Raw genomic sequence first — 25735 nt, forward strand, 5'->3', positions numbered from 1 at the left:
CGGCAGGGACGTTACAAAGCGAGGCGCGGTGGGCCAATCAGAAGATTTCATTTCCGGGTGGCGCGGGCGCCATTTTGTAAGGAGCGATATAAACGGGCGCAGAGGCTGGCTGCCCGCCCAGTTGTTACTCAGGTGCTCTCGCCTGCGGAGCTCGTCTGTGCTGTACTCCGCCAAGGCCTTCCCCAGTGTACCCACGCGGAAGGCAACTGCCTAAGAGGCGCGGCGTCGCACCGCCCGGAGCTGAGGAAGCCGGCGCCAGTTCGCGGGGCTCCGGGCCGCCACTCAGAGCCATGAGCTACGGCCGCCCCCCTCCCGATGTGGAGGGTATGACCTCCCTCAAGGTGGACAACCTGACCTACCGCACCTCGCCCGACACGCTGAGGCGCGTCTTCGAGAAGTACGGGCGCGTCGGCGACGTGTACATCCCGCGGGACCGCTACACCAAGGAGTCCCGCGGCTTCGCCTTCGTTCGCTTCCACGACAAGCGCGACGCCGAGGACGCTATGGATGCCATGGACGGGGCCGTGCTGGACGGCCGCGAGCTGCGGGTGCAAATGGCGCGCTACGGCCGCCCCCCGGACTCACACCACAGCCGCCGGGGACCGCCACCCCGCAGGTACGGGGGCGGTGGCTACGGACGCCGGAGCCGCAGGTAAACGGGGGCTGAGGGGACCGCGGGAGGCGGGGCGGGGCGCGCGGGAGGGCGCGGGCGAGTTCACAAAGGTCCGCGGCGGAGCACGTGGTGCGGGCCCGGACGGGGCGGGGGGTGCACGCCGCGCCTCGCGACCCTCCGGCCGCCCCGCGAGCTTCCGCCGTCTGCGACCCGGGAGTGGCCGGGGTGTGGGCGGTGCGGGGCGGAGGACCCCGCCTCGCGACTGGGGAAATGGCGTCTGGCGGCGAGATAATGGCGGCCGGGGCGGGAGCGCGCGGGCGGGGCGGGCCCCGCTGCCTGGAATTAACCCCGCTGTGCTTTGCTCGTCCCGCCTGCAGCCCTAGGCGGCGTCGCCGCAGCCGATCCCGGAGTCGGAGCCGTTCCAGGTCTCGCAGCCGATCTCGCTACAGCCGCTCGAAGTCTCGGTCCCGCACTCGCTCTCGATCTCGGTCGACCTCCAAGTCCAGATCCGCGCGAAGGTCCAAGTCCAAGTCCTCGTCGGTGTCCAGATCTCGCTCGCGGTCCAGGTCCCGATCTCGGTCCAGGAGTCCTCCTCCGGTGTCCAAGAGGGAATCCAAATCCAGGTCGCGATCGAAGAGTCCCCCCAAGTCTCCTGAAGAGGAAGGAGCGGTGTCCTCTTAAGAAAATGGTAATGTCTGGGGATCCGAGGCACATAACCCTAATTCATAAATGGGATTTGGGGTAGGTCTTTTTGAGTCGTGTTAATGTAAGAATGACTCCTGTGGTTAGGAGTGCTGCTCGGAGGTTACTCACCTTTGGGAGTAATAACTGAAGAGAGGGGTCTGCAGAAAGGATGTGTATGAAGCTTAGATAATAATGGCTGTTTCATGAACTGTTTGAGACCTATTAATGAAAATGACTATTTCTTGCTGTTTTTATCCAACGTCTGCATTTTCCCCCTTTAAAGCTGCGGTCTCCTGTTTGATAAAAGAATATTGGCCAGTATTGCAGATTTTAACTGATTTGGCTGATCCTCCAGGGACCAGTTTCTGTGGGCGTGTATTGGAGCAGGTTTGTCTTTAAATGTTAAAGATGCACTATCCTCTTAGAGAAACGATCAGTTCAACTATTGTTGTACTGACTGGGACTTCATATTCTAATGGATGTGGCAAAAGAATTGCAATAAGCAGCAGTGAACATTTGGAACCCCAAAAGAAAGTTACAGGTATTGCACTGGGTGGGGAAAGGATAGTGTGTCTTTAACTCTTAAATTGTTTGGTCCTATTTTTTAAAAAGGAAAGGGCCCTAAGTAGCTCAGATATTAAAGTAGTATTCTCAATTACCAAATGTTTCGTTTGAAACAATTTATCTTAATGAAATATAGACCAATTCTCTGATTTCGAGTTGTTTTTGTTTGGATACAGCCCTTTTTTTTTTTTTTTTTTTTTTTTTTTTTTTCCCCTTACCTTTCTTCACCTTGGTTATTTGGCCAGGAATACGTAAATTCAAACGTACATGCTGATGGTAGCCTTTGTGAAATTTTCCTAATTGGGCCTTTTAAAAACATGGCTGGGTGGAACATTTCTGTACCCTACTGGTTTGACCAGAGCCTTAATAAGTACATGCCTGAAACTGAAACCATGTGCACTTTAATGGAAGGTAAGCTGAACTTATTTCTTTTCAAACCTAGATGTATCGGCAAGCAGTGTAAACGGAGAACTTGGGGAAAAAGGACCACATACTCAGTCCATCGAAGAAGAGTCCTTGGAACAAGCAACTGGCTATTGAAAAGGTTATTTTGTAACATTTGTCTAACTTTTTACTTGTTTAAGCTTTGCCTCAGTTGGCAAACTTCATTTTATGTGCCATTTTGTTGCTGTTATTCAAATTTCTTGTAATTTAGTGAGGTGAACGACTTCAGATTTCATTATTGGATTTGGATATTTGAGGTAAAATTTCATTTTGTTATATAGTGCTGACTTTTTTTGTTTGAAATTAAACAGATGGGTAACCTAATTTGTGGCCTCCTGACTTTTAAGGAAAACGTGTGCAGCCATTACACACAGCCTAAAGCTGTCAAGAGATTGACTCAGCATTGCCTTCATTCCTTAAAATTAAAAACCTACAAAAGTTGGTGTAAATTTGTATATGTTATTTACCTTCAGATCTAAATGGTAATCTGAACCCAAATTTGTATAAAGACTTTTCAGGTGAAAAGACTTGATTTTTTGAAAGGATTGTTTATCAAACACAATTCTAATCTCTTCTCTTATGTATTTTTGTGCACTAGGCGCAGTTGTGTAGCAGTTGAGTAATGCTGGTTAGCTGTTAAGGTGGCGTGTTGCAGTGCAGAGTGCTTGGCTGTTTCCTGTTTTCTCCCGATTGCTCCTGTGTAAAGATGCCTTGTCGTGCAGAAACAAATGGCTGTCCAGTTTATTAAAATGCCTGACAACTGCACTTCCAGTCACCCGGGCCTTGCATATAAATAACGGAGCATACAGTGAGCACATCTAGCTGATGATAAATACACCTTTTTTTCTCTCTTCCCCCTAAAAATGGTAAATCTGATCATATCTACATGTAAGAACTTAACATGGAAAATGTTAAGGAAGCAAATGGTTGTAACTTTGTAAGTACTTATAACATGGTGTATCTTTTTGCTTATGAATATTCTGTATTATAACCATTGTTTCTGTAGTTTAATTAAAACATTTTCTTGGTGTTAGCTTTTCTCAGAATATGTCTTGGTTTTTTTTTCCCCCATTTATTTGAAGGACCTATGCAATTTTCTGATTGTGGCTGACTGCATAGTATGGAAGTAGAATATTTAGTGCCTATCATTTCCTAAGTTAAAGTGGAAATGCCAGTTGAAACCCCTAAAAGCAGTGCTTTAAGGTGGCACTTTTCTTGAGGTTGTGGTACCCCCTTCTCAACCTAATTTATATCCTATTTAATGACTAAGGAACAATCCAAGTACTTGTAATACGTATTTTAATTTTTGTTTCATATGAGTTAAGTGTTGTTTAGCTGACACCAAAATCTAAGGCAAACAAACTTGACCATCTCCAGACCCACTGCATTCTCAAGCTGAAGTGGTCTGCTCATAGTTTGTGTGCCAGGTCGCTCATTAGTATTGACATTGTCCCAGAACAGGTTGTAGGTATAATTCAGAGACTGTCCTTTGCAAAGGAAATGACCAGCATTTCAACTGTATGTCTTCCTGGAAGGGTAGATTCTGCTATATCTTCTTTGTCTGCATCAAAAGACTCAAGAGGAATATGGACACATTTCATATCCCATTTGTAGAGTAAAGCTTCAAGTGACCAGTCAGCACTTAAAAAAAAAATAAATTGTTCTTTTAAAATCATGCCTTTTCTGTTTTGTTTCAGATATATTATGTATTGCATGGGTAGGGTAGAGTAAGGCTTAAGTTACATACAAAAGTAAGGGTTATCCACACTTGCCTTCTAACTTGATAAGTAGACCACAATTGGACCTTGGGGTTCTTGTGCATCAAAAAATACATTGTAGCTAAAATGTCTTCAAAATCTGAGGAGAAAGGACTTATGAATAGACTTTCATACAGCATCACTGGCCAAATGTACTATTGAGCTAAAAAAGCTTACCTTCTGGTTCAAAGAACACATCAGATGCAAGGATAATATCTTGTGGTGGTAGAGCCAGAAGATCCCAAGATACATGACCCCATGTTAGTCCTACCACCTGCAGATGTGGCAGGTTATTCATTTGGCAGCTTTGCCGACAGACTTCCAGACAGTGAGGCAGTTCTGAGCTGTCTGACAGTATTACTTCTGCACCACATTTGGCAGCCAAAATTCCTGGAAGGCTCACTCCAGCTCCAATCTAATAAGTTATGAAAGATGGCATTTCACAATTATACTTGGAACTGCAAATAATTGGGAATTTTAGTACTTTTTCATTATATTCTTGCATTTCTAAATAAGCAGAGTCAGTCTGGGTTTCTTTGTGTAAAATGTACCATAACTGAACACTATAAACATGACAAAAGTACATTCCTTATGAATCTACTGTGCTAAAGGGTAAAAGCTTAACCTTCAATTTCGGTATTAAAGGGCCATGTATCGTAACTGGCAGTTAATTGCTATGCACACAGAAGTAGTTTTGGGGCGTTTGATTCCTCTGCCATGATTTTCAGTTTTTTTTGTTTTGATTTTTTTGAGACGGAGTCTTGCTCTGTTCCCCAGGCTAGAGTGCAGTGGTGCAATCTCAGCTCACTGCAACCTCTGCTTCCCAGGTTCCAGTGATTCTCCTGCCTCAGCCTCCCTGAGTAGCTGGCCACCAAGCCCAGGTTTTTTTGTGTTTGTTTCTTTGAGATAGAGTGTTTGGCTCTTGTTGCCCAGGCTGGAGTACAATGGTACAATCTTGGCTTGCTGCAACCCCCGCCTCCCGGGTTCAAGCAATTCTGCCTCAGCCTCCCAAGTAGCTGGGATTACAGGCATGCACCACCAAGCCCAGCTAATTTTGTATTTCTTTAGTAGAGACGGGGTTTCTCCATGTTGGTCAGGCTGGTCTCAAACTCCCGACCTCAGGTGATCCACCTGTCTCAGCCTCCCAAAGTGCTAGGATTACAGGCGTGAGCCACCGCGCCCAGCCACTCGGCTAGTATTTTGTATTTTTTAGTAGGGACTGGGTTTCACCATGTTGGCCAGGCCGGTCTTGAACTCCTGACCTCAAGTGATTCGCCAGTCTCAGTCTCCCAAAGTGCTGGGATTACAGGCATGAGCCACAGCACTCAGCCTAATTTTCACTTCTGTTAGCATGTTCTGTAGTTGATTGCTTTTCTGTAGCTAAAACCTAACAGGTCTGCAACATGGCTTTCTAGTAAAGATTTTCCAGTTGGGCCTTCAAAGTGGCATGCAGACACTAAGAAATAATACCAGGGAATGCCTTCATAAGTATTAGCATAAACACAAGCTTCCCATTTTCCAGTTCAAGAAAGGACACAGAGATTGAATTATTGAGTGCCTAGCAATTACAACTAGGGCCAGAGGTGTGTGCCAATTTCATTTACTTGGTGTAGTAAAAGTTAAGAGTGGGATGTTAATATTAAGCTTCTGGTTTGTCTATTTAGCCTTTGGTCTTAAGTATGGTGTGAAAGTCTATTTCTGCAAATGTGATAAAATTGGTTTTTCTAAGCCTTCACCAGTCTGAGGCCAGGTAGTGAGGTTAGAAAGAGAATGGGATACATTTTTACACTAATCTCAACATTTCCAAAAACAGAAAGGGCTACACTACGGTCTGAATGTTTGTGTTCACCCAAAATTCGTATGTTCAAATCCTAATTACCCATCTGATGTGGGCCTTGGGAGGCAATTACATAAAGGCAGAGTTCTCACGATAAGTGCCCTTATAAAAGGCCCTGGAGAGTTGCTTTTGCTTCTTAATGCACTTATAAGGCACTTAAGAATACAGAGGGCACTGTCTGAACCAGAATTCTGGCCCTCACCAGACACTGAACCTGTAAGGACTTTCATCCTGGGACTTCACTGCCTCCAGAACTGAGAGACAAATTTCTTTTTTTATTTTTTTGAGATGCAGTCTCGGTCTGTTGCCCAGGCTGGAGTGCACTGGCACGATCTCAGCTCACTGCAACCTCCACCTCCTGGGTTCAAGCGATTCTCCTACCTCAGCCTCCGAATAGCTGGGACTACAGGCATGTGCCACCAGGCCTGGCTAATTTTTTCTATTTATAGTAGAGACGGGGTTTCACCATGTTGGCCAGGCTGGTCTTGAACCCCTGACCTCAGGCGATCTGCCCGCCTTGGCCTCCCAAAGTGCTGGGATTACAGGCATGAGCCACAGTGCCCAGCCACAGACATAAATTTCTGTTATTTATAAGTCACCCAGTTTATGGTATTTTGTTACGGCAACCTGAATATAAAAAGCCTGCATGACACTGCTGGGACACCTAAAACAAGGGCCTTAAAGACTGCCACGGCCATGGAAGGCAGTTCAGGGGCTTCATCTAGAATAGCGGTCAGCAAACTAAAGGGCTAGAGAGTCAATATTTTAGGCTTTGTGGTCCACCTATCATCTCTGTCACATTTTTTTCTTTTTTCTTAGAGACAGGGTCTCACTATGTTGACCAGGCTAGTATCAAACTCCTGGGCTCAAGTCATCTTCCCACCTCGACCTTCCAAAGTACTGGGATTACAGGTGTGAGCCATCACACCCAGTATCTTCTTTTAAAAAAACACCTTTTTTTTTTGAGACGGAGTCTCGCTCTGTTGCCCAGGCCAGAGGGCAATGGTGCGATCTTTGCTCACTGCAACCTCCGCCTCCAGGGTTCAAGCAATTCTCCTGCTTCAGCCTCCCGAGTAGCTGGGATTACAGGCGTGCACCACCACGCCTGGCTAATTTTTGTATTTTTAGTAGAGACGGGGTTTCACCATGTTGGCCAGGGTGGTCTCGAACTCCTGACCTCAAATGATGCACCCGCCTCGGCCTCCCAAAATGCTGGGATTACAGGCATGAGCCACCGTGCCCAGCCGAAAAACCACTTTTTAAATGAAAAAAAGTTCCAGGATAATCTCTGTACCTTAAGACAAAAACAAAACAACATTCTTAGCTCACAGACCTTACAAACTAGCTAAATTACCCCTGATTTAAAAATATTTAACAAAAGCTAAAAACAAGCAATATACACATGTAAACTTAACACATCTGAACATAACCCAGAACTCTGGAAACTTCAGGGGCATGTGTACCTCTAAGATGGCCTTGCCTGGCAGAGATCTTCTGTGAAACCAAAGGTACTGGGCCAGGACCACAGCACAGGGCCAAACATACATTCCATACTGGAGATGCAGGACCTGAAAAGAATGTTTTTGTGTGCCATAAATAATTTAGCTGCTGGAAGTTGGAATCATTTATACTGCAATTTCTGTCAGGCATTGGCATCCATTACAAAAATGGCAGCCCTGTTCACCAATCCTCGACCTTTGGGGATATAAAACTGCAATGCAATGTGATAGAAACTCTTGATAGCACTCTTTATTCAACAAGTGCTTCTAGTGTCACAGTATCAGGGATCATTCTTAGACTGGGGATGTAGCTCTCCCTGAGCACATATCCTACTGTAGAGAGAGGGGCGACGAGCAAGCAAATAAGATATTTCTAGTCAGGGGCCGGGCACGGTGGCTCACGCCTGTAATCCCAGCACTTTGGGAGGCTGAGGCGGGCGGATCACCTGAGGTCAGGAGTTTGAGACCAGCCTGGCTAACATGGTGAGACCCCTGTCTCTACTAAAAATACAAAAAATTAGGCTGGACGCGGTGGCTCACGCTTGTAATCCCAGCACTTTAGGAGGCCGAGGCGGGCGGATTACGAGGTCAGGAGATCGAGACCACGGTGAAACCCCGTCTCTACTAAAAAAATACAAAAAATTAGCCGGGCGTGGTGGTGGGCGCCTGTAGTCCCAGCTGAGGCAGGAGAATGGCGTGAACCCGGGAAGCGGAGCTTGCAGTGAGCCGAGATTGCGCCACTGCACTCCAGCCTGGGCGACAGAGCAAGACTCCGTCTCAAAAAAAAAAAAAAAAAAAAAATTAGCCGGGGGAGTGGCATGTGCCTGTAATCCCAGCGACTCCAGGAGGCTGAGGCGGGAAAATCGCTTGAACATGGGAGGCGGAGGTTGCAGTGAGCCGAGATTGTGCCACTGCACTCCAGCCTGGGCAACAGACTGAGACTACGTTTCAAAAAAAAAAAAAGAGCGGGCGCGGTGGGTCACGCCTGTAATCCCAGCACTTTGGGAGGCCGAGGTGGGTGGATCATGAGCTCAGGAGATCGAGACCATCCTGGCTAACGCGGTGAAACCCCGTCTCTACTAAAAATACAAAAAAATTAGCCGGGCGTGGTAGCGGGCGCCTGTAGTCCCAGCTACTCGTGAGGCTGAGGCAGGAGAATGGCGTGAACCTGGGAGGCGGAGCTTGCAGTGAGCCGAGATGGCGCCACTGCACTCCAGCCTGGGCGACAGAGCGAGACTCCGCCTCAAAAAAAAAAAAAAAAAAGGAAAGAGGCTTCTATTCTCACAGGCAATATCATCATCCCCTACATTTAGGAAAAAATTCAAGTGTCTTTAAACGTGAAGCCAGCCGGGCGCGGTGGCTCACGCCTGTAATCCCAGCACTTTGGGAGGCCGAGGCGGGTGCATCACCTGAGGGCAGGAGTTCAAGACCAGCTTGGCCAACATGGCAAAACCCGGTCTCTACTAAAAATACAAAAATTAGCCAGGCATAGTGGTGGGCGCCTGTAATCCCAGCTGCTTGGGAGGCTGAGGCAGGAGAATCACTTGAACCCGGGAGGCGGAGGTTGCAATGAGCTGAGATCGTGCCACTGCACTCCAGCCTGGGCGACAAAGGGAGACTCCATCTCCAAAAAAAAAAAAAATCCGTGAAGCCAGATTGGGCGTGGTGGCCGATGCCTGTAATCTCAAGTTACTTGAAAGGCTGAGGTGGGAGGATAACTTGAGCATGGAGATTGAGGTTGCAGTGAGTCCACCACTGCACTCCAGCCTGCACAATAGAGCGAGCGTCCGGGTCAAAATAAAAAAAAAAGTGAAGCTGTTTGGAAACAATCAGATATAGCCTTCACTCCAGTCTTTTTTTTTTTTTTCTTTTTGACAAGGTCTTGCTCTGTTGCTCATGCCTGTGTGCAGTGGCCTGATCATAGCTCACAGCAGCCTCGACTTCTTGGGCTCAATCAATCCTCCCACCTCAGCCTCCGGAGTAGCTGGGGCTACAGGCACAAGCCACGATGCCTGACTAATTTTTCTATTTTTTAGAGACGTAGTATCACTATATTGCCCACGATGGTCTTGAACTCCTAGTCCCAAGCGATCCTCCCGCCTCCGCCTCCCATTTAACTTCTCTTAAGCTGTTTCTTTAGCATGGGACAATGTGAAAGTGCTTTGAAAAACCGAAGACAGGCAGGGCATGGTGGCTCACTCCTGTAATCCCAGCACTTAGGCAGGCGGGAGGATCACTTGAATCCGGGAGTTGGAGGTTGCAGTGAGCTGTGATCGCGCCACTGCGCTCCAGCCTGGGTGCCAGAGCGAGACAGTGTCTCAAAAAAAAGAAAAGAAAAAGAATTATTATTGAGAGTTTTGTGGTAGCTGTGAGCTTAGAGGAAGAAGCGAGGTCCAACCCAAGAAACACTTTGGGCACCAAATGAAACTGGAAACCCTGGTCCCAAAACTCACACAAAAGTGAGAGGTAAGGATGAATCAAGAAACCCTTGGACAAGATCAAAAGAAGCATTAGAGGTCAGTCAAGAATGTCACTTGGCCGGGCGTGGTGGCTCACGCTTGTAATCCCAGTACTTTGGGAAGCCGAGGCGGGCGGATCACGAGGTCGGGAGATCGAGACCACGGTGAAACCCCGTCTCTACTAAAAATACAAAAAAATTAAAAAATTAGCCGGGCGTGGTGGCGGGCGCCTGTAGTCCCAGCTACTCGGAGAGGCTGAGGCAGGAGAATGGCGTGGACCCGGGAGGCGGAGCTTGCAGTGAGCCGAGATTGCGCCACTGCACTCCAGCCTGGGCGACAGAGCGAGACTCCGTCTCAAAAAAAAAAAAAAAGAATGTCACTTTCCTGGCAGGAAAAATTCGATGTGGAGAAAGCCGACCCGGCGCAGTGGCTCATGCCTGTAATCCTAGCACTTTGGGAGGCCGAGGCAGCAGGATCACTTAAGCTTACAGTTCGAGACCAGCCTGACCAACATAGTGACCCAGGGTCACTTCTTGGCAGGGTCTCCAAAATTCTTATTGAGAGACATTTAATGCACCGAAGGGCTTCTATCCGACGTTTTTGCTCCGGGGGCCAACCTAAAGCAGAAAGCTGCGCAGCCGAGCGTCCGCACCCCCGGTCCCTCAAGACCCCAGCCGAGTCAGCCGAGAACCGCTCCTGACCTCAGGCGCCTCCCGGCGGGTGCTGCTGCACGCACCTGCGGGACGTGGACCTCCAGGACGGCGCCGTCGGCCCCCGGGCCCGGCTCCTCCGAGAATCGAAAGCGCTGGGCCCGGACCCCCTGTCCGCGGAAATCGTGCTCGCCCAGTGGGGCGTCGTTGGGCCCCGGGCGGGCGGGGGCCCGCGTAAGGCTCCGGGCTGCCAGACTGCGCGAGCGGAAAGCCCCGGGCCACGTGGCTGTAGCACCTGACGGCAAGAAGGGGAAAGCCCGGCTCTGGTGAGAACCCTGCCGCGCTGCGAGCGAAGAAAGCCCGGAACAAGGCGAAAGAGACTTAGACGCGCAGGACTGGCAACTGGCGGCTGGTGCGACCGGAAGTGATGGGCACAGCGGCAGCGCGGGAGGGGCGGGGCGGGGCGGTGACGCTGCCGACGTGACCTTCCCAACATGGCGGAGGCCCGCCGTGTGTGAAGGCGGACCCCAGGAGAGCCGAAGCCAATGGAAGACCGCGAGAGGCGTGGGGGCGGGAAAGACGGCGACCGCTTGCCCAACCCGAGGCTCGGGAGGTGGCTGGGGAGTGAATTTTCTGGAAGGCGACTTTAAAGGCGCCGGGACGGAGCGAAGGGCGTTTGGGTGCCGCCGTCGCCGCCGCCCAGGCCGGGGAGGGTTACGTTAGTGTCAGGAAGCGGGCTGCGCCGAGATCGTAGTGGAACCAGCTGGCGACCCCGCAGAATGAACCACAAGAGCAAGAAGCGCATCCGCGAGGCCAAGCGGAGTGCGCGGCCGGAGCTCAAGGACTCGCTGGATTGGACCCGGCACAACTACTACGAGAGCTTCTCGCTGAGCCCGGCGGCCGTGGCGGTGAGCGGGTCGGGCGGGGGTGGCCAGGCCGGGCATCGGCACCTCCAGCCGCTGCGCACTTTTCTCTGGGCCCGGGGCTGCCCTCGCCCCGAGCGCCCGGGACCTCATAGAGGCTCACCCGCACCCCGCGGAGTTTGGGGTCCCCCAGGCGCGGATTCCGGGGCGGGCCTGCTTCCTCCCATGCTGTGGCCGCCCGTCTGCTCCGGCGGACGATAAGAGTCCCACGCCTGTGGCGCTCTCAACTAGAAGGCCGGTCGTACCTGACTCCTTTGGGCGGCGGGTCCCCTAGGGGACCTGGCTGTCAAGGCTCATGGGGGGTGGCTCTAGGAACTACGTGGCCTCACGCACGCGCCCTCCCCCCACCCCGAGGAGCCAGACGAGAGTCAACTTCCTTCGGTTTGCTGTTACCAGTTGGCCTTGGGGACACCCTTATCTGCCACTGGACTTTTTTTTTTTAACTGGACAGGTCTTTTTTAATTCCCTCAGGATAACGTGGAAAGGGCAGATGCTTTACAGCTGTCTGTGGAAGAATTTGTGGAGCGGTATGAAAGACCTTACAAGCCCGTGGTTTTGTTGAATGCCCAAGAGGGCTGGTCTGCGCAGGAAAAATGGACTCTGGAGCGCCTAAAAAGGAAATATCGGAACCAGAAGTTCAAGTGTGGTGAGGATAACGATGGCTACTCAGTGAAGATGAAGATGAAATACTACATCGAGTACATGGAGAGCACTCGAGATGACAGTCCCCTTTACATCTTTGACAGCAGCTATGGTGAACACCCTAAAAGAAGGAAACTTTTGGAAGACTACAAGGTGCCCAAGTTTTTCACTGATGACCTTTTCCAGTATGCTGGGGAGAAGCGCAGGCCCCCTTACAGGTAAAGTATTCTGCAGCTAAGTGGTTAAAATCCTTTCCTTTCTTTCTTTTTTTTTTTTTTGAGACGGAGCTTCACTCCTGTTGCCCAGGCTGCAGTGCAGTGGTGCGATCTCGGCTAACGGCAACCTCCATCTCCCGAGTTCAAGCGATTCTCCTGCCTCAGCCTCCTAACTGGGATTACAGGCATGCGCCACCACGCCCAGCTAATTTTGTATTTTTAGTAGAGACGAGGTTTCACCATGTTGGTCAGGCTGGTCTCGAGCTCCCGACTTCAGGTGATCTGCCTGCCTCGGCCTCCCAAAGTGCTGTGATTGCAGGTGTGAGCCACCGCGCCCAGCCTGCGGTTAAAATCTTATCTACAACAGCATTTGCTTGCTGAGTTCAGTTGGTAATCTTTTTTCGAAACAGTGAGTATTCCCTCGGCTGTACATTGAACTCACTTAGGGGGCTCCTGAGGCCTGCCTGGGCCCTGCTGGGGAGACTGATTTAATTCGGGTGATGCCTGGGCATCAGAATTTCTGAAAGCTCTTCAGGTGACTTGAATGTGCAGCTAAAGTTGAACCACTGATCTCTAAGGGAAGTTTTAATAAAGTCCAGCAATAAACCACATTAGTGATTTTTTTTTTCTTTATTGAGATGGAGTCTCTCTCTGTCACCCAGGCTGGAGTGCAGTGGCACAATCCCGGCTCACTGCAGCCTCTGCCTCCCGGGTTCAAGCAATCCTCCTGTCTCAGCCTCCTGAGTAGCTGGGATTACAGGTGCCCACCATCACACCCGGCTAATTTTTGTATTTTTAATAGAGATGGGGTTTCACCATATTGGTCAGGCTGGTCTCGAACCCCTGACCTCAGGTGATGCACCCACCTCGGCCTCCCAAAGTGCTGGGATTACAGGCGTGAGCTACCGCCCTAGCTGATTTTTCTTATTTTGTTAGGAATCAGTCCATGAACAATGCACTCAGTGTTTCTGTGTACCAGAATTTATATAATCTCTGAAATAAAGATGATATATCATATAAAATTAAAACCTGGCCAGGTGCGGTGGCTCAAGCCTGTTATTCCAGCACTTTGGGGGGCCGAGGCAGGTGATCACTTGAGGCCAGGAGTTCAAGACCAGCCTAGGCAACATAGTGAAACCCCGTCTCTACTAAAAGTACAAAAATTAGCCAGGCGTGGTGGCGTGTGTCTGTAATCCCAGCTATTCAGGAGGCTAAGGCAGGAGAATCACATGAACCTGGGGAAGCACAGGTTGCTGTCAGCCAAGATCACGCCACTGCATTCCAGCCTGGGTGACAGAGCAAGATTCTCAAAAAAAAAAAAAGAAAAACTAAAAACTTATTGTTTTGTGTGGTATGCGTGTAACTAAATTACACTTCACATCTTGGATATCTCCATTCTGTAGGTGGTTTGTGATGGGGCCACCACGCTCTGGAACTGGGATTCACATCGACCCTCTGGGAACCAGTGCCTGGAATGCCTTAGTTCAGGGCCACAAGCGCTGGTGCCTGTTTCCTACTAGCACTCCCAGGGAACTCATCAAGGTGACCCGAGAAGAAGGAGGGAACCAGCAAGACGAAGCTATTACCTGGTTTAATGTTATTTATCCCCGGACACAGCTTCCAACCTGGCCACCTGAATTCAAACCCCTGGAAATCTTACAAAAACCAGGAGAGACTGTCTTTGTACCAGGTATAGATGAACTGGAAGAAAGTACATTCTTTGCCAGGCACAGTGGTTCACGCCTGTAATCCCAGCACTTTGGGAGGCCGAGGCGGGCGGATCACGAGGTCAGGAGATCGAGACCATCCTGGCTAACACGATGAAACCCCATTTCTACTAAAAATACAAAAAAATTATCCGGGCGTGGTGGTGGTCGCCTGTAGTCCCAGCTACTCGGGAGGCTGAGGCAGGAGAATGATGTGACCCCAGGAGGTGGAGGTTGCAGTGAGCCGAGATCGTGCCACTGCACTCCAGCCCGGGCAACAGAGCGAGACTCCAGCTCAAAAAAAAAAAAAAGAAAGTACATTCTTTGATTTCAATATTTTGTCATTTTGGAGCAGAACTGTTAGAGAGTGAGTCCAAAAAATCCTTTGGATGCTGCCTGGTAAATGAACTGGTACTTACCTCTGACAGTAACGTAGCTATAGCGTCACATACTTTGAGAGCTCTTGTTCACATTTTATACGGCTATAAAACCTGATAAACTGTGTGTAGGCCAAGTGCGGTAGCTCACACCTGTAATATCAGCACTTTGGGAGGCCGAAGTGGGTGGATCACTTGAGGTCAGGAGTTCAAGATCAGCCTGGCCAACATGGTGAAACCCTGTCTCTACTAATAATACAAAAATTAATCAGGCGTGGTGGTGGGCGCTTGTAATCCCAGCTACTCAGGAGGCTGAGGCAGGAGAACCACTTGAACCCAGAAAAGGAGGCTGCAGTGAGCTGAGATTGTGTCACTGCACTCCAGCCTGGGTGACAGAGCAAAACTCCATTTCAAAAAAAAAAAAAAAAATTGTATGTAAAGATACAACTTTTCTTTGTCTGCAGTAGTTACCTATTGTCTTTGTATATGTGTAGCGGCTTGTTTGTGTTTCTGTAAATTGGGGTTTAATTCTTTTTTTTTTTGAGACCGAGTCTCTCTTTGTCACCCAGGCCGGAGCACAATGGCACAATCTCAGCCCACTACCACCTCCGCCTCCCAGGTTCAAGCGATTCTCTTGTCTCAGCCTCCCAAGTAGCTGGGAATACAGGCGCATGCCGCCACACCCAGCTAATTTTTTGTATTTTAGTGGAGATGGTGTTTCATCGTGTTGCCCAGGCTGGTCTTGAACTCTTCAGCTCAGGCAACCCACCCGTCTCGGCCTCCCAAAGTGCTAGGATTACAGGCGTGAGCCACCACCACCGGCCAGAGTTTAATTCTGTAAATTGAGTTGGAGGTCTCACTGTTACCCAGGCTGGCCTCCTTGGTTCAAACAAGCCTCCTGCCTCAGCCTGCCAAAGTGCTGGGATTATAGGTGTGAACCACCAAGCCCAGCCTAAATTGAGTTTTTGATGCAGTATAGCACTGTCCGGGTTGAGTGAGGAAATCCCACACCAGACAACTGCACTTTGCTAAGTGAAGGAAAGTAAGCGTATTTAAAGTAGGTGTCCTCTTCCTAGAGGCTGAAGAACTTGATGCTTTTGCACTCTTGGTCACAGCTTTGGATTAACAGGAGGAAACAAACTTTTTCTATAAAGGGCCGGGGAGTAAATATTTTAAGTAAGCCAGACTGTCACAACTGCTCAACTCTGTCCTTGTAGCTGGAAAGCAGCCCTAGACAATCCGTCACCAGGTGGACATGGCTGTGCTCCGATAAAACTTGATTTACACAAACAAGTTGTTTGCAATCCCTGGATCAGAAGGAACGTTTACTACCCTGTATCATGTCTCTGTAGGCTCTCCCTTATGGATAGGACTTCCCAATTTCTGCTGTGTGTGTTATACAGTAATTAGGTATAGGATCAAACCTTGTTTAACTGTTTATTTGTTGGATTTCAGGAGGCTGGTGGCATGTTGTCCTCAATCTCGACACCACTATCGCCATCACCCAAAATTTTGCCAGCAGCACCAACTTCCCTGTGGTATGGCACAAGACGGTAAGAGGGAGACCAAAGTTATCAAGGAAATGGTATAGGTGAGAGTCATTTTTTTCTTATTTCTGCTTGGTTTCAATTTCGACCCCAGAGTTAAATTGGCTAGTCCACTGCCGCGATGCCGTGTGCTGATCGTAGACCGGCCTGGGCAAAGCTGGGGTTGCCAACCCTCTGGGTAGAGGAGAGAGGGGCCAAGGTCAGGGCGAGTCCTCAGGGTGTTTGCCAGCCTCGAGGTGGCAGGGTGAGACTCTGCATGTTGAATCCAAGCCACTCAGTCAAGACGTCATAATTGGGATTGTTTCTCGTTTTGTTTTGTGTTTGGTTTTCCAAAGCTAGCGCTAGCTAAAATCATTTTATTTGGGTTTTATTTGGGTTGTTTCTTTTTCTTACCTAGAAGCATTATTCCCATTTGAACTTAATACCTTCAGTTCTTGTGAGTGAGGTGACTGCCCTGGAGACTTAGCTCCTCTGTTTATCCACAGAACAGATACAGCACGGGCAGCGGCAGTGCAAGCCACCCACAGCCACCCCGTGCCACTGTGTCCCAACCCTGACCTGGAGGGACCAGCTCTCGGGGTAAGAGAGGGATTCTGGCTTGTTCCATACTCAGCCTCCCTGCTGAGAGGGCCAGTAAGGGTGGTGGCTTCTGTTCTCCCTGGACTCTTGGGCATCTGAGGCCCACTTACCCCGCCCCGTAGGCCACTGCGTGCTGCGATTTGGTCACACTGCAGGCCTTATTATACAACAAGTCTTTTATCACTGGTTACAGTGGATGCCAGATGAGGTTTCTGAAGGGGAGGGCTGCTGCTCTTCAGTTCAGTTTTACGCTCCCAGTGAGGGGGGACCATCTCTGTTATTTGACACCTCGTATTTCTTACAAATCTAATTGTTTCTACTCTCAGAAATAGAATCTAACCAATGCAACTCTGATCATTATGTGCTGTGCTGTGGAAAGGAAAGATTTTTTAAAAATCAGCTGGGAAAGGTTCAGGAAATAAAACTAGGAAGAGGAACTTTTTCTCCTAAGGGAATAAAACTAAGACTAACTTAAGGAAAATTTTGCCTCGTGTATTGGTGGCATGGCTGGCTCATTTGTGCAGGTGGTAGTAAATTGTGTGTAGTTAGTATAGTTTTCCTTGCAGAAAAACATGGGCACCGTATTGGGTTTCTCTTGTTCCCAGCCTGGGGTTTTGTCCTCACCATTATACAGTACCCATTCTGAACGGACACACCTGGCATTCCCAGGTGTTTCTGAGTGAGTCCTTATGAGTGGGTATGGCTGTCAGTGCACTGAGAACACCACTTCTTGCCTCTCAGGATCTTGAAGCAAGAGCACCCCGAGTTGGCAGTCCTGGCAGACTCGGTTGACCTTCAGGAGTCCACAGGGATAGCTTCCGACAGCTCCAGTGACTCTTCCAGCTCCTCCAGCTCCAGTTCGTCAGACTCCGACTCAGAGGTGAGGCCTTGCCCTCTGGCTGGCTCCTGGAGCCTCCAAGGCTCATGCAACTCAGTCATAACCAGGTGTGACTCTTCCTCCTCCTATCCAGGAGAAGGATATGAAAGTTTTTCCACCTTGTTCTAAGGGTTACACAGTTGTCACCATTCCTGCTGAGTGGTGTATCTTGCCCATTTTACAGCTTCGCTCATGTGCATGAATTGTTTTTTTTGTTTGTTTGTTTGTTTGGAGACTGAGTTTGCTCTTGTTGCCCAGGCTGGAGTGCAATGGCGCGATCTCAGCTTACTGTAAGCTCTGCCTCCCAAGTTCAAGCGATTCTCCTGCCGCAGCCTCCCTGGTAGCTGGGATTACAGGCTCATGCCACCACACCCAGCTAGTTTTTTGTATTTTTAGTAGATACTATAAACTCTATATACTTTAGTAGGGCTTCACTATGTTGGCCAGGCTGGTCTCGAACTCTTGATGTCAGGTGATCCACCCGCCTCAGCCTCCGAAAGTGCTGGGATTACAGGCATGAGCCACGGCGCCTGGCTAAGAGTTGTTAAAATAGCCTCGAGGTATCAGGGGTATTTGGGGATTTAGTGAAGTAAATGGCTCAAGATGAAGCAGCAGTGTCAGATTTCAAACTCATCCTTCTGACCTCAAAGCTCATATGAAGAATTTCCCTCATGGATGGTGAATTGTAAGCCTGGAAATTCAGCAAATCCAGTAACCTTAAACTTGAAGCTGACAGTAATACTGGGTGAGAGGGCCCTGCACCTTTAACAGATGAAACTTCTATCTCAGCCTGGTGCAGTGGCTCACACCTGTTACCCCCAACACTTTGGGAGGCCAAAGTGGGTAGATTACTTGAGGTCAGGAGGTCAAGACCAGCTAGGCCAACATGATGAAATCCAGTGTCTACTAAAAATACAAAAATTAGTTGGGCGTGGTGGTGCACACCTGTAATCCCAGCTACTCAGGAGGCTGAGGCGGGAGAATCGCTTGAACCCAGGAGGCGAAGACTACAGTGAGCCAAGATCATACCACTGCACTCCAGCCTGGGCAACAGAGTAAGACTTTGTCTCAAAAAAAAAAAAAAAATTCTGTCTGTTCACACAGTCTACTGATTGAGTCTTTTCTCTTCAGGTGGGGAACGGGCTCTGGGAATGTTCAGTGCTGTACCTACTTCTTTCATGCATCAAGCTCTATTGGTAGAGTGAAATCTCATAATGTACTTTCCGAATTCTGACTAAAAGAATTTTACAGTGGGTATCGTATTCAGACAAATAACCGCACCGTTAAGAGAACAGTGGAGGATACTTGGCCTCTGAGGGAAGTTTGAAATTCTTAGGGAGCCAGGAGCATCCAAGGAGGTGGCCATGAAGGCTGCATTGTGGAGCTGCCGTAATGACTGCTTTGCATCTGGGAGAAAGTGACCGATATCTGTGGTGTCTCCTGAGGTCAGAGGTTTGTTTAATGAAGAAGTGGGTTGCATCCAGGTTGACTCCTTGTTTTCTCTCCTCCTGTGTCCAGTGCGAGTCTGGATCCGAGGGCGATGGGACAGTGCACCGCAGGAAGAAGAGGAGGACATGCAGCATGGTGGGAAACGGGGACACCACCTCCCAGGACGACTGTGTCAGCAAAGAGCGCAGCTCCTCCAGGTGACCCAGCAAGGCTGTTGTCTGTATGGAAGGACATGCTCGCAGCGAGGGCAGGGCCTGGGGAGGGTGGCCTGTCCAGTCCTGCAGACAAGGGGAGGCCTGACAGAGCCCAAGAATGAGGACGCCCTCGGCACGGGAGCCCATTCACTTAGCGTTTGCTTCAGTAGCTTTCCCTCTGCTACCGATGCAGATAAACGCGGCTTGTTTTACTCAGAAAGGCAAGAGAATGTGAATGGTGCCAAGAAAAGCCTTTACATTATTTAATAAAAATTGAATCCATTTTCTATCTTGGAAATGTTTTCCTTTGAGAATACCAGAACATTCCCTTATTGCTCTTCTCCTCATGGTGGTCTTGGGGGAAAGCAGTGACTCCTGCTGTGCATCCTTGACCGCGGAGTCGTCGTCCCAGCAGCGTAGGGAGAGCCATTGGAAAAGCCACCCAGCATCTTCTGCAGAACCTGAGGCATGGCCTCTTGCTTTTTCTCCCAGTTTGCCATTGCTGCTTGAGTGCTCAGCCAAATCAGACAGCAGCAGAGAATTCTGATTTATCAAATCTTTGTTTTTTTGGTTTTTTTTTTTTTTTTTTTTTTGAGACAGGGTCTCGCTCTTGCCCATGCTGGAGTGCAGTGGCGTGATCATGGCTCACTGCAGCCTCAACCTTCAAAACTCAGGTGATCCTCCTGCCTCAGCCTCCCAAGTAGCTGGGACTACAGATTCACCCCACCATGCCCAGCTAATTTTTTTATTATTTTTTTTTTTTGAGACAGAGTCTCGCTCTGTTGTCCAGGCTGGAGTGCAGTGATGCGATCTCGGCTTATTGCAACCTCTACCTCCCAGGTTCAAGCAATTCTCCTGCCTCAGCCTCCCGAGTAGCTGGGATTACAGGCATGTGCCACCACACCCAGCTAATTTTTTTTATTTTTAGTAGAGACAGGGTTTCACCATGTTGGCTAGGCTGGTCTCAAACTTCTGACCTTGTGATCCGCCCACCTCAGCCTCCCAAAGTGCTGGGATTACAGACGTGGGCCACCATGCCTGGCCAGCTAATTTTTATTATTATTATTTTTAGTATTGACAAAGTCTCTCTGTGTTGCCCAGGCTGGTCTTGAACTCCTTGCCTCAAGTGATCCCCCGACCTCAGCCTCCCAAAGCAGTAGGATTATTACAACAAGCATGAGCCACCTCACCCAGCTTTTATAAAAACTTAATCACGTCTCCAAGTACAAGATTGGACCTAAATAAGTTAAAATTTAAACATGTATTTGCAAGCACCTGGGCATGTAACAGGCTCATAATGGAATTTGTTCACTCTCTGCATTTGTCTAGGGTCTTTAAATGCCACAGGTCTTTGTTTGATGTGCTGGTTGAAGTGTTAAGACAGGTTGTTGGAAGATAGTAAAATACTGAAGTTGAAGCTGGGCATCGTAGCTCAAGCCTGTAATCCCAGCACTTTGGGAGGCCAAGGCAGGAGGATCGCTTGAGCTCAGGAGTTCAAGACCAGCTTGGAGAATATAGTGATACCCTGTCTTTAAAATATATATATATGTTTTAATACTGACATTCATAGGATTTTGAATGTCTGAAGCCCTTGACTGCTAAAGGTGACATTCCTGTTACGTTCTGTCTCCCAGCAGCTCAGTCTTTCTTAAATGCATTGGGGAAGTGCAGGACCCACGATCCCTCCTATCGTGTAGTCTCCATTCTCTGTGGTTTAGCTGAAATTCTATGGGGAAATTCAAGTGACTTATTCAAGTGAATGTATCAAACTGGAATGTGCATTTCTCAACCCTAGATGTCCTTTCACAGCCATATTTAGACTCTTCTTGCCTTTTTAAATTGTTTCTATTATTGTAGATTTATAAATTTATATCTGCACTTGATCTGGGACTTTGTAATTTGTAAGAAAACTCTGGAGAAAGCCCTGCCATGACTTCCACATGGGGTCCCGGGGGTCCTGCTTTTAACGTTGCCTTCCAGCTTTGTGCCCAGCATGCTGTCTACGTGCTGATTACAGGCAGTTGTACTTTCCTTGGCAGGATTAGGGACACTTGTGGAGGCCGGGCTCACCCCTGAGCAGATAAAGAGACTCTCCCTGAGGTGCTTTCAGCGTAAGCTTTTGGCAGCCACCCAACTCAGTTCTCGCGTCTTCTGCTCCTACCTTCTCCTCTGTCTTCTTTGAATTTGGATATTCCTTCCCTGGTCCAAGCTCCTATCTTCAGTCAAATGCTGTTTTTACTGCTTCCTAAGGATAGATTATCAAGAAGTTTAACAGCTCGGCCAGCTCAGTGAAACACTGAAGCTAATGGGATGTTGGGTAAGAAGGTTCTGTGCCGTCTCATTGAAAACCGAGCCGGTCAACCACAAGGCTGGCGGGGTGTGATCCTTGTAATGTCTTGTGTCTGTTACCTCACGGATGTCGGTAAGGAGCTTCCACAGAGCCAGCTGTGTACCACAGAGACAGAGTGGTGAGTGGACTTTGTGAGCCAATTATGTGTCTGAAGGACTTGGAGTCCGCCCTCCTTCCGGTATGTCACCGTCAGCCCACAAATGCATTCAGTGGCAGTGACCCAGCACCATCACCCACTGCTCAGTCTGTCTTAGGATTCCTTATCTTTTTCTCCATCATCATAGAGACTGTGAAATTTCAGGGGTGTTTTTGTACAGTGTATTTTTTTGGGGGGGGTGGTGATACATTGGGGTTTTTTGTTTGCATAGAGTGGGAACGGTGTGCAATGTGCTCCTACCACAGAACTTAAAGTATGAATAGGCTGCATTCTTCCCCACCACGGGATCCCTAAGAAGCGCTCACTTTGCGAGGTACTCTGAGATTAGCGTTCCCCATTTGTTTGACCTACAGACGTTAAGTGAGTGATTTGTGTTACACACGGGGAGTAAATTCAGAGATGGCACCTCTAGTCTTTGCAATCTGTTGATACTTCTAAATAACTAACTGGATGACTTTTTGGGGATTGACCAGCAGATGCCATCTCTTGCCCTCTTGATTCACCTGCTTGCCTTAATTTGTCCCTAAATTCAACTAAAATAAGAGGGGTTGTCAAGGCCATGGTGCCCACTTGGAAGCACTGCCTGGGCTGGAGCGTTGGAGGCATTGGCAGGCAGGTGGGAAGGAGCTCTCACTGCGGTGTCCACAGGCAGGGAGGGCTGTGTGTGGATGCATTAGAATTGTGTGCTGTTGCCTCTCAAAATATCCACTAGAAACAGGTGTAACCAGGAAAATACAGGTCTCCGCTCACTGTTATTAACAGACTGTCATTCCCTGACCTTGGGTCATGTGGCTTTACCGTAGGAGGCTGGTTCTCTATTTTTGTCTTAGTTCAATTTTCTGCATCCTAAAATGCCAACGCCAGTATGTGGCTGGGTAGGTAGAACTGTGCTGCCTGCCTGCCATGGGGGCGGCTCTCCCTCCTCACCCCCACGCCCACAGCTCCCTTGGTTCCGTGGTGGGCACAGGATGTGTTTGGGTGTGAGTAAAGTCAAACTCTGAATGTATAATCTCTTGGTAGTAATACCTGAGTGGTGTTGCTTCTCCTGCTTTTTAAAAAGACTTTTCTTGCCATCTACAAAAAGCTTTTTTCTTTTTCCCAGCATCGCTCCTGTGCTGCCACACTTTGCCCTTTTTCCTTACCTTCCTTTCAATTTTCTATCAACGGCTCCTCTAAACTTCAGTTTAAAATAAAAAGCAGCCCAAAAAGGCTCTTTGCCACCAGGGGGCGTGGTAGGACATGTTGCCAGTGGTCTGGATAGGGGAGCAGAAATTTTGAATTTTAAAAATTAGCCACCAAGGCCAGGTGCAGTCGCTCACACCTGTTATCCCAGCACTTTGGGAAGCTGAGGCAGGAGGATTTCTTGAGTCCAGGAGTTCAAGACCAATCTGGGCAACATAGTGAGATCCCATCTGTCAAAAAAATAATAATCTAGAAAATAAAGATTAGCCACCCAGTTTTCCTTCTCCAGCTGCTAAAAGTGATTCCTGTTTGTTAACAGTATTCCAGATATGAGGGGAATAACGTATGTGATAGGCCCAAGTCAGGTCTGGGTAGTACAGTGTCTGGATAGTACAGATTATGTGCTCCTGGGACATGCTTTGTTTATTCCTGCCAGGCCAGGGATTCAGCAGCGCTATTCCCCAACCCCCCTTACTGTCGCTGTGGGCTAGCCAGGCTCTCCGTTATGTAAGCACAGCAGGGGCAAGGTGGGGAAACCGTGTGTGAGAAACGAATGGAGTGGTGGCGGGTGGCCAAGGTAGACTAGGAAGAGTGGGTACCCAGAGACCACTTGTTCGGAAGTTAACTCTTCTTCCCATCTGGCATGAGCTACTCCACTGAATGGTGCCAACAACAGTAAAGTGAAGGAGATAATGTTAGATTATTTTCAGGGATGATTCTCCAAGATGACAGTAGATCTTAAAACCAAAGAGCTGGGTCCTGGAAGAAGGGATCTTGGACTATTAACTTCTGATGGAAGGACCAGAGTGGGAGAGACAAGAGTTGGGGACCTAGAACATCAGGAAGATCCTGGGTCTTTGGGGATGAGGCTTCACCATCAGCTGGAAGAATCCATGCTGCACACACGCGCCTCTGCCGTTAGTGGCACTGGGATGTTTAGGGTGACATCCTTGAGGGGAGAGCCACTGAAAAGAGGGACATTCACATTTTGCTGTATTCTTGCATGTCCATGTCTTAATAATTCAAGCGTTCAATAGATGTTTGAGGGCCAGGCACTGCTCTTGAGGTGCTGGAGATATGGTGACAAGCCCAGGTCCCTGACAAGCTCCACAAGCTTAATGGACAGTGAATGTGCAGCTGTTCACAAGGCCGCTGGTGAGGGCAGGTAGAAGGAAGTGCAGACCTTCTTAAATGCAGGTGTACCGGATCTACATGAAAGCGTAATTAACACCAATGTATACTGAAGGTAGTAACGGCTTCTTCGTAAAGTAGCAAAACTAAGGATCTGTGGGAAGGTTGCTGGTGCAGGTGCTTTATAAGCTTACTAGAGACTCAGCCTTGGATTTAGGACTTTAGACAAGAGTATAGGATGGAACAAAATTTTTGCAGTAAATGTAAAAAATGCTGTGTAGGAGGTAGGCGTATAAGGATGCCCCCGCTGCAGGTTCTTTAGATTGTCTGTAGTATTTCCGTGAGTGAGTTGTTTTTGATGTGTGTACTGGTATTGCTGGTAGATTTGAAGTGGAGTCTGGCGGCTTCTTCCACACTCCCCCCCCCCCCCCCCCACTAGCTTGTGTCAAGATGTGACATCCTGTACAGCAAAACTAGATGAACTTGCACCCCCAGGCGGTGGCTCTCAACTTTGTCTCATTGTTCAGAAATTTCGGCCAGGCGCCATAGCTCACCCCCGTAATCCCAGCACTTTGGGAGGCCATGGCGGGTGGATCACTTGAGGTCAGGAGTCCAAGACCAGCCTGGCCAACATGGTGAAACCCCGTCTCTACTAAAAATACAAAAATTAGCCGGGTGTGGTGGCACGTGCCTGTAGTCCCAGCTACTCGGTCAACTGAGGCAGGAGAATCACTTGAACCCAGGAGGCAGAGGTTGCAGTGAGCTGAGATCAAGCCACTCCAGCCTGGGCAACAGACCAAGACTCTGTCTTTAAAAAAAACACAAATGTCATCTAAGCCCCAGTGAACCTCCTGGGAGGAGAGCTAGCCCTGGCCAGCTGTCTCCAAAGTGACTGGATGCTACAGAAGAACTGGGACTGTCTTCTGCACACCCGTGCCTCCTGGAGTTGTCAGAACACTGAGCAGTCTCCTAGTTCTGCGTCCATCTAGCCATGGGGTCTGCCATGAAAGCCTATGGATCTGCCATTGGGTTGGTATTTTTAACTTTCACTTAGGTGAAACTTGTTCATCATTTTAAATAAAGCAACATGATTTGGAGTTGTGTTTTTGGCATTGTTTTGTCCTTATTTTCTTTCTTACTCATTTGAAAGTCAACAGAATGTACTTTGTCAGCAGAACCAGACTTTTAAAAAATGTATTTACACTTTAAAACAATGGGATGGAGCACAGAATTAAGGCCCTGGGCCAGGAGCATTGATGCACACCTGTAATTCCAGCTGCCCAAGAGGCTGAGGCAGGAGGTTCACTTGAGCCCAGGATTTTGAGGCTGCAGAAAGCTATGATCATGCCTGTGAATAGCCACTGCACTCCAGCCTGGGCAACATAGTGAGACCCCGTCTCTAAAAAAAAAAGAAAGAAAAGAAAGACCCTGTCTCTTTAAAAAAAAAAAAAAGGTTGGCTGGGCGCGGAGGCTCACGCCTGTAATCCCAGCACTTTGGGAGGAGGCTGAGGCGGGCAGATTGCCTGAGGTCAGGAGTTCAAGACCAGTCTGGCCAACATGGTGAAACCCTGTCTACTAAAAACAGAAAAAAATTAGCCGGGCGTGGTGGTGGGCACCTGTAATCCCAGCTACTCAGGAGGCTGAGGCAGGAGTATCGCTTGAACCCAGGAGGCGGAGGTTGCAGTGAGCCGAGATCGTGCCACTGCACTCCAGCCTGGGCAACAGAAATAAGATTCCATCTCAAAAAATAAGAAAAAAATAGGACCATACACTGGCTGAAACTTCCACAGTGGTTAAAAGCTAATCACCCGTAGATAAAGCCTATTTCACATTTTATAGTTTGGGGGCTCTTTTCATCAACCACCGCTAAAAGGAAATGCATGGCCCTCTTAATATCAT

At 48.7% G+C, this 25735-nt stretch overlaps 4 protein-coding genes across 18 annotated transcripts in view; 2 read left to right on the top strand and 2 right to left on the bottom strand.

Moving 5' to 3' along the window:
* Positions 1 to 500, bottom strand: part of MFSD11 (major facilitator superfamily domain containing 11) — a 132203-nt gene extending 131703 nt beyond the window's left edge. The window contains exon 1 of one of the 4 annotated variants that reach the window (XM_058429028.1): positions 360 to 500. The gene's annotated coding sequence lies outside the window, so the exon portion shown is untranslated. The remainder of the gene's footprint in view (positions 1 to 359) is intronic. The other 3 variants (XM_058429026.1, XM_058429022.1, XM_058429025.1) reach the window with 3 other exon arrangements.
* Positions 291 to 3980, top strand: SRSF2 (serine and arginine rich splicing factor 2). 4 transcript variants are annotated; one of them, XR_004252177.2, is made up of 5 exons: positions 291 to 652; positions 991 to 1301; positions 1581 to 1684; positions 2304 to 2405; positions 2904 to 3980. XR_004252177.2 is itself a non-coding variant. In XM_032176835.2 (3 exons), the coding sequence occupies exons 1-2, from the start codon at positions 291 to 293 to the stop codon at positions 1292 to 1294; spliced, it is 666 nt and encodes a 221-aa protein (XP_032032726.1). In that variant the 3' UTR covers positions 1295 to 1301; positions 2304 to 3980. The 4 variants fall into 4 exon arrangements, 1 of the variants encoding a protein (XP_032032726.1); XR_004252174.2 differs by having other exon boundaries at positions 2304 to 3980; XR_004252175.2 differs by lacking the exon at positions 1581 to 1684.
* METTL23 (methyltransferase 23, arginine) lies at positions 3587 to 11692 on the bottom strand. Of its 6 annotated transcripts, none has more exons than XM_058429031.1 (5): positions 11676 to 11692; positions 7363 to 7467; positions 4240 to 4477; positions 4078 to 4162; positions 3587 to 3946 (listed from the first exon to the last, which is right to left on the bottom strand). In XM_058429031.1, the coding sequence occupies exons 2-5, from the start codon at positions 7444 to 7446 to the stop codon at positions 3781 to 3783; spliced, it is 573 nt and encodes a 190-aa protein (XP_058285014.1). In that variant the 5' UTR covers positions 7447 to 7467; positions 11676 to 11692; the 3' UTR covers positions 3587 to 3780. The 6 variants fall into 6 exon arrangements, with proteins under 6 accessions (XP_058285014.1, XP_032032727.1, XP_032032728.1 ...); XM_032176836.3 differs by lacking the exon at positions 11676 to 11692 and adding an exon at positions 10594 to 10933; XM_032176837.2 differs by lacking the exon at positions 11676 to 11692 and adding an exon at positions 10559 to 10603.
* Positions 10981 to 25067, top strand: JMJD6 (jumonji domain containing 6, arginine demethylase and lysine hydroxylase). 4 transcript variants are annotated; one of them, XR_009210117.1, is made up of 7 exons: positions 10981 to 11415; positions 11902 to 12290; positions 13691 to 13977; positions 15826 to 15961; positions 16403 to 16496; positions 17238 to 17376; positions 18892 to 19010. XR_009210117.1 is itself a non-coding variant. In XM_032176832.2 (7 exons), the coding sequence occupies exons 1-7, from the start codon at positions 11287 to 11289 to the stop codon at positions 21090 to 21092; spliced, it is 1245 nt and encodes a 414-aa protein (XP_032032723.1). In that variant the 5' UTR covers positions 10981 to 11286; the 3' UTR covers positions 21093 to 25067. The 4 variants fall into 4 exon arrangements, 3 of the variants coding, with proteins under 3 accessions (XP_032032723.1, XP_058285013.1, XP_058285012.1); XM_032176832.2 differs by lacking the exon at positions 16403 to 16496 and adding an exon at positions 21056 to 25067 and having other exon boundaries at positions 18892 to 19019; XM_058429030.1 differs by lacking the exon at positions 18892 to 19010 and having other exon boundaries at positions 16408 to 16496; positions 17238 to 17370.
* The last annotated feature ends 668 nt before the right edge of the window (positions 25068 to 25735 follow it).

Source organism: Hylobates moloch, unplaced genomic scaffold (assembly GCF_009828535.3).
Source record: "Hylobates moloch isolate HMO894 unplaced genomic scaffold, HMol_V3 SCAFFOLD_15, whole genome shotgun sequence".
NCBI lineage: Eukaryota > Metazoa > Chordata > Mammalia > Primates > Hylobatidae > Hylobates > Hylobates moloch.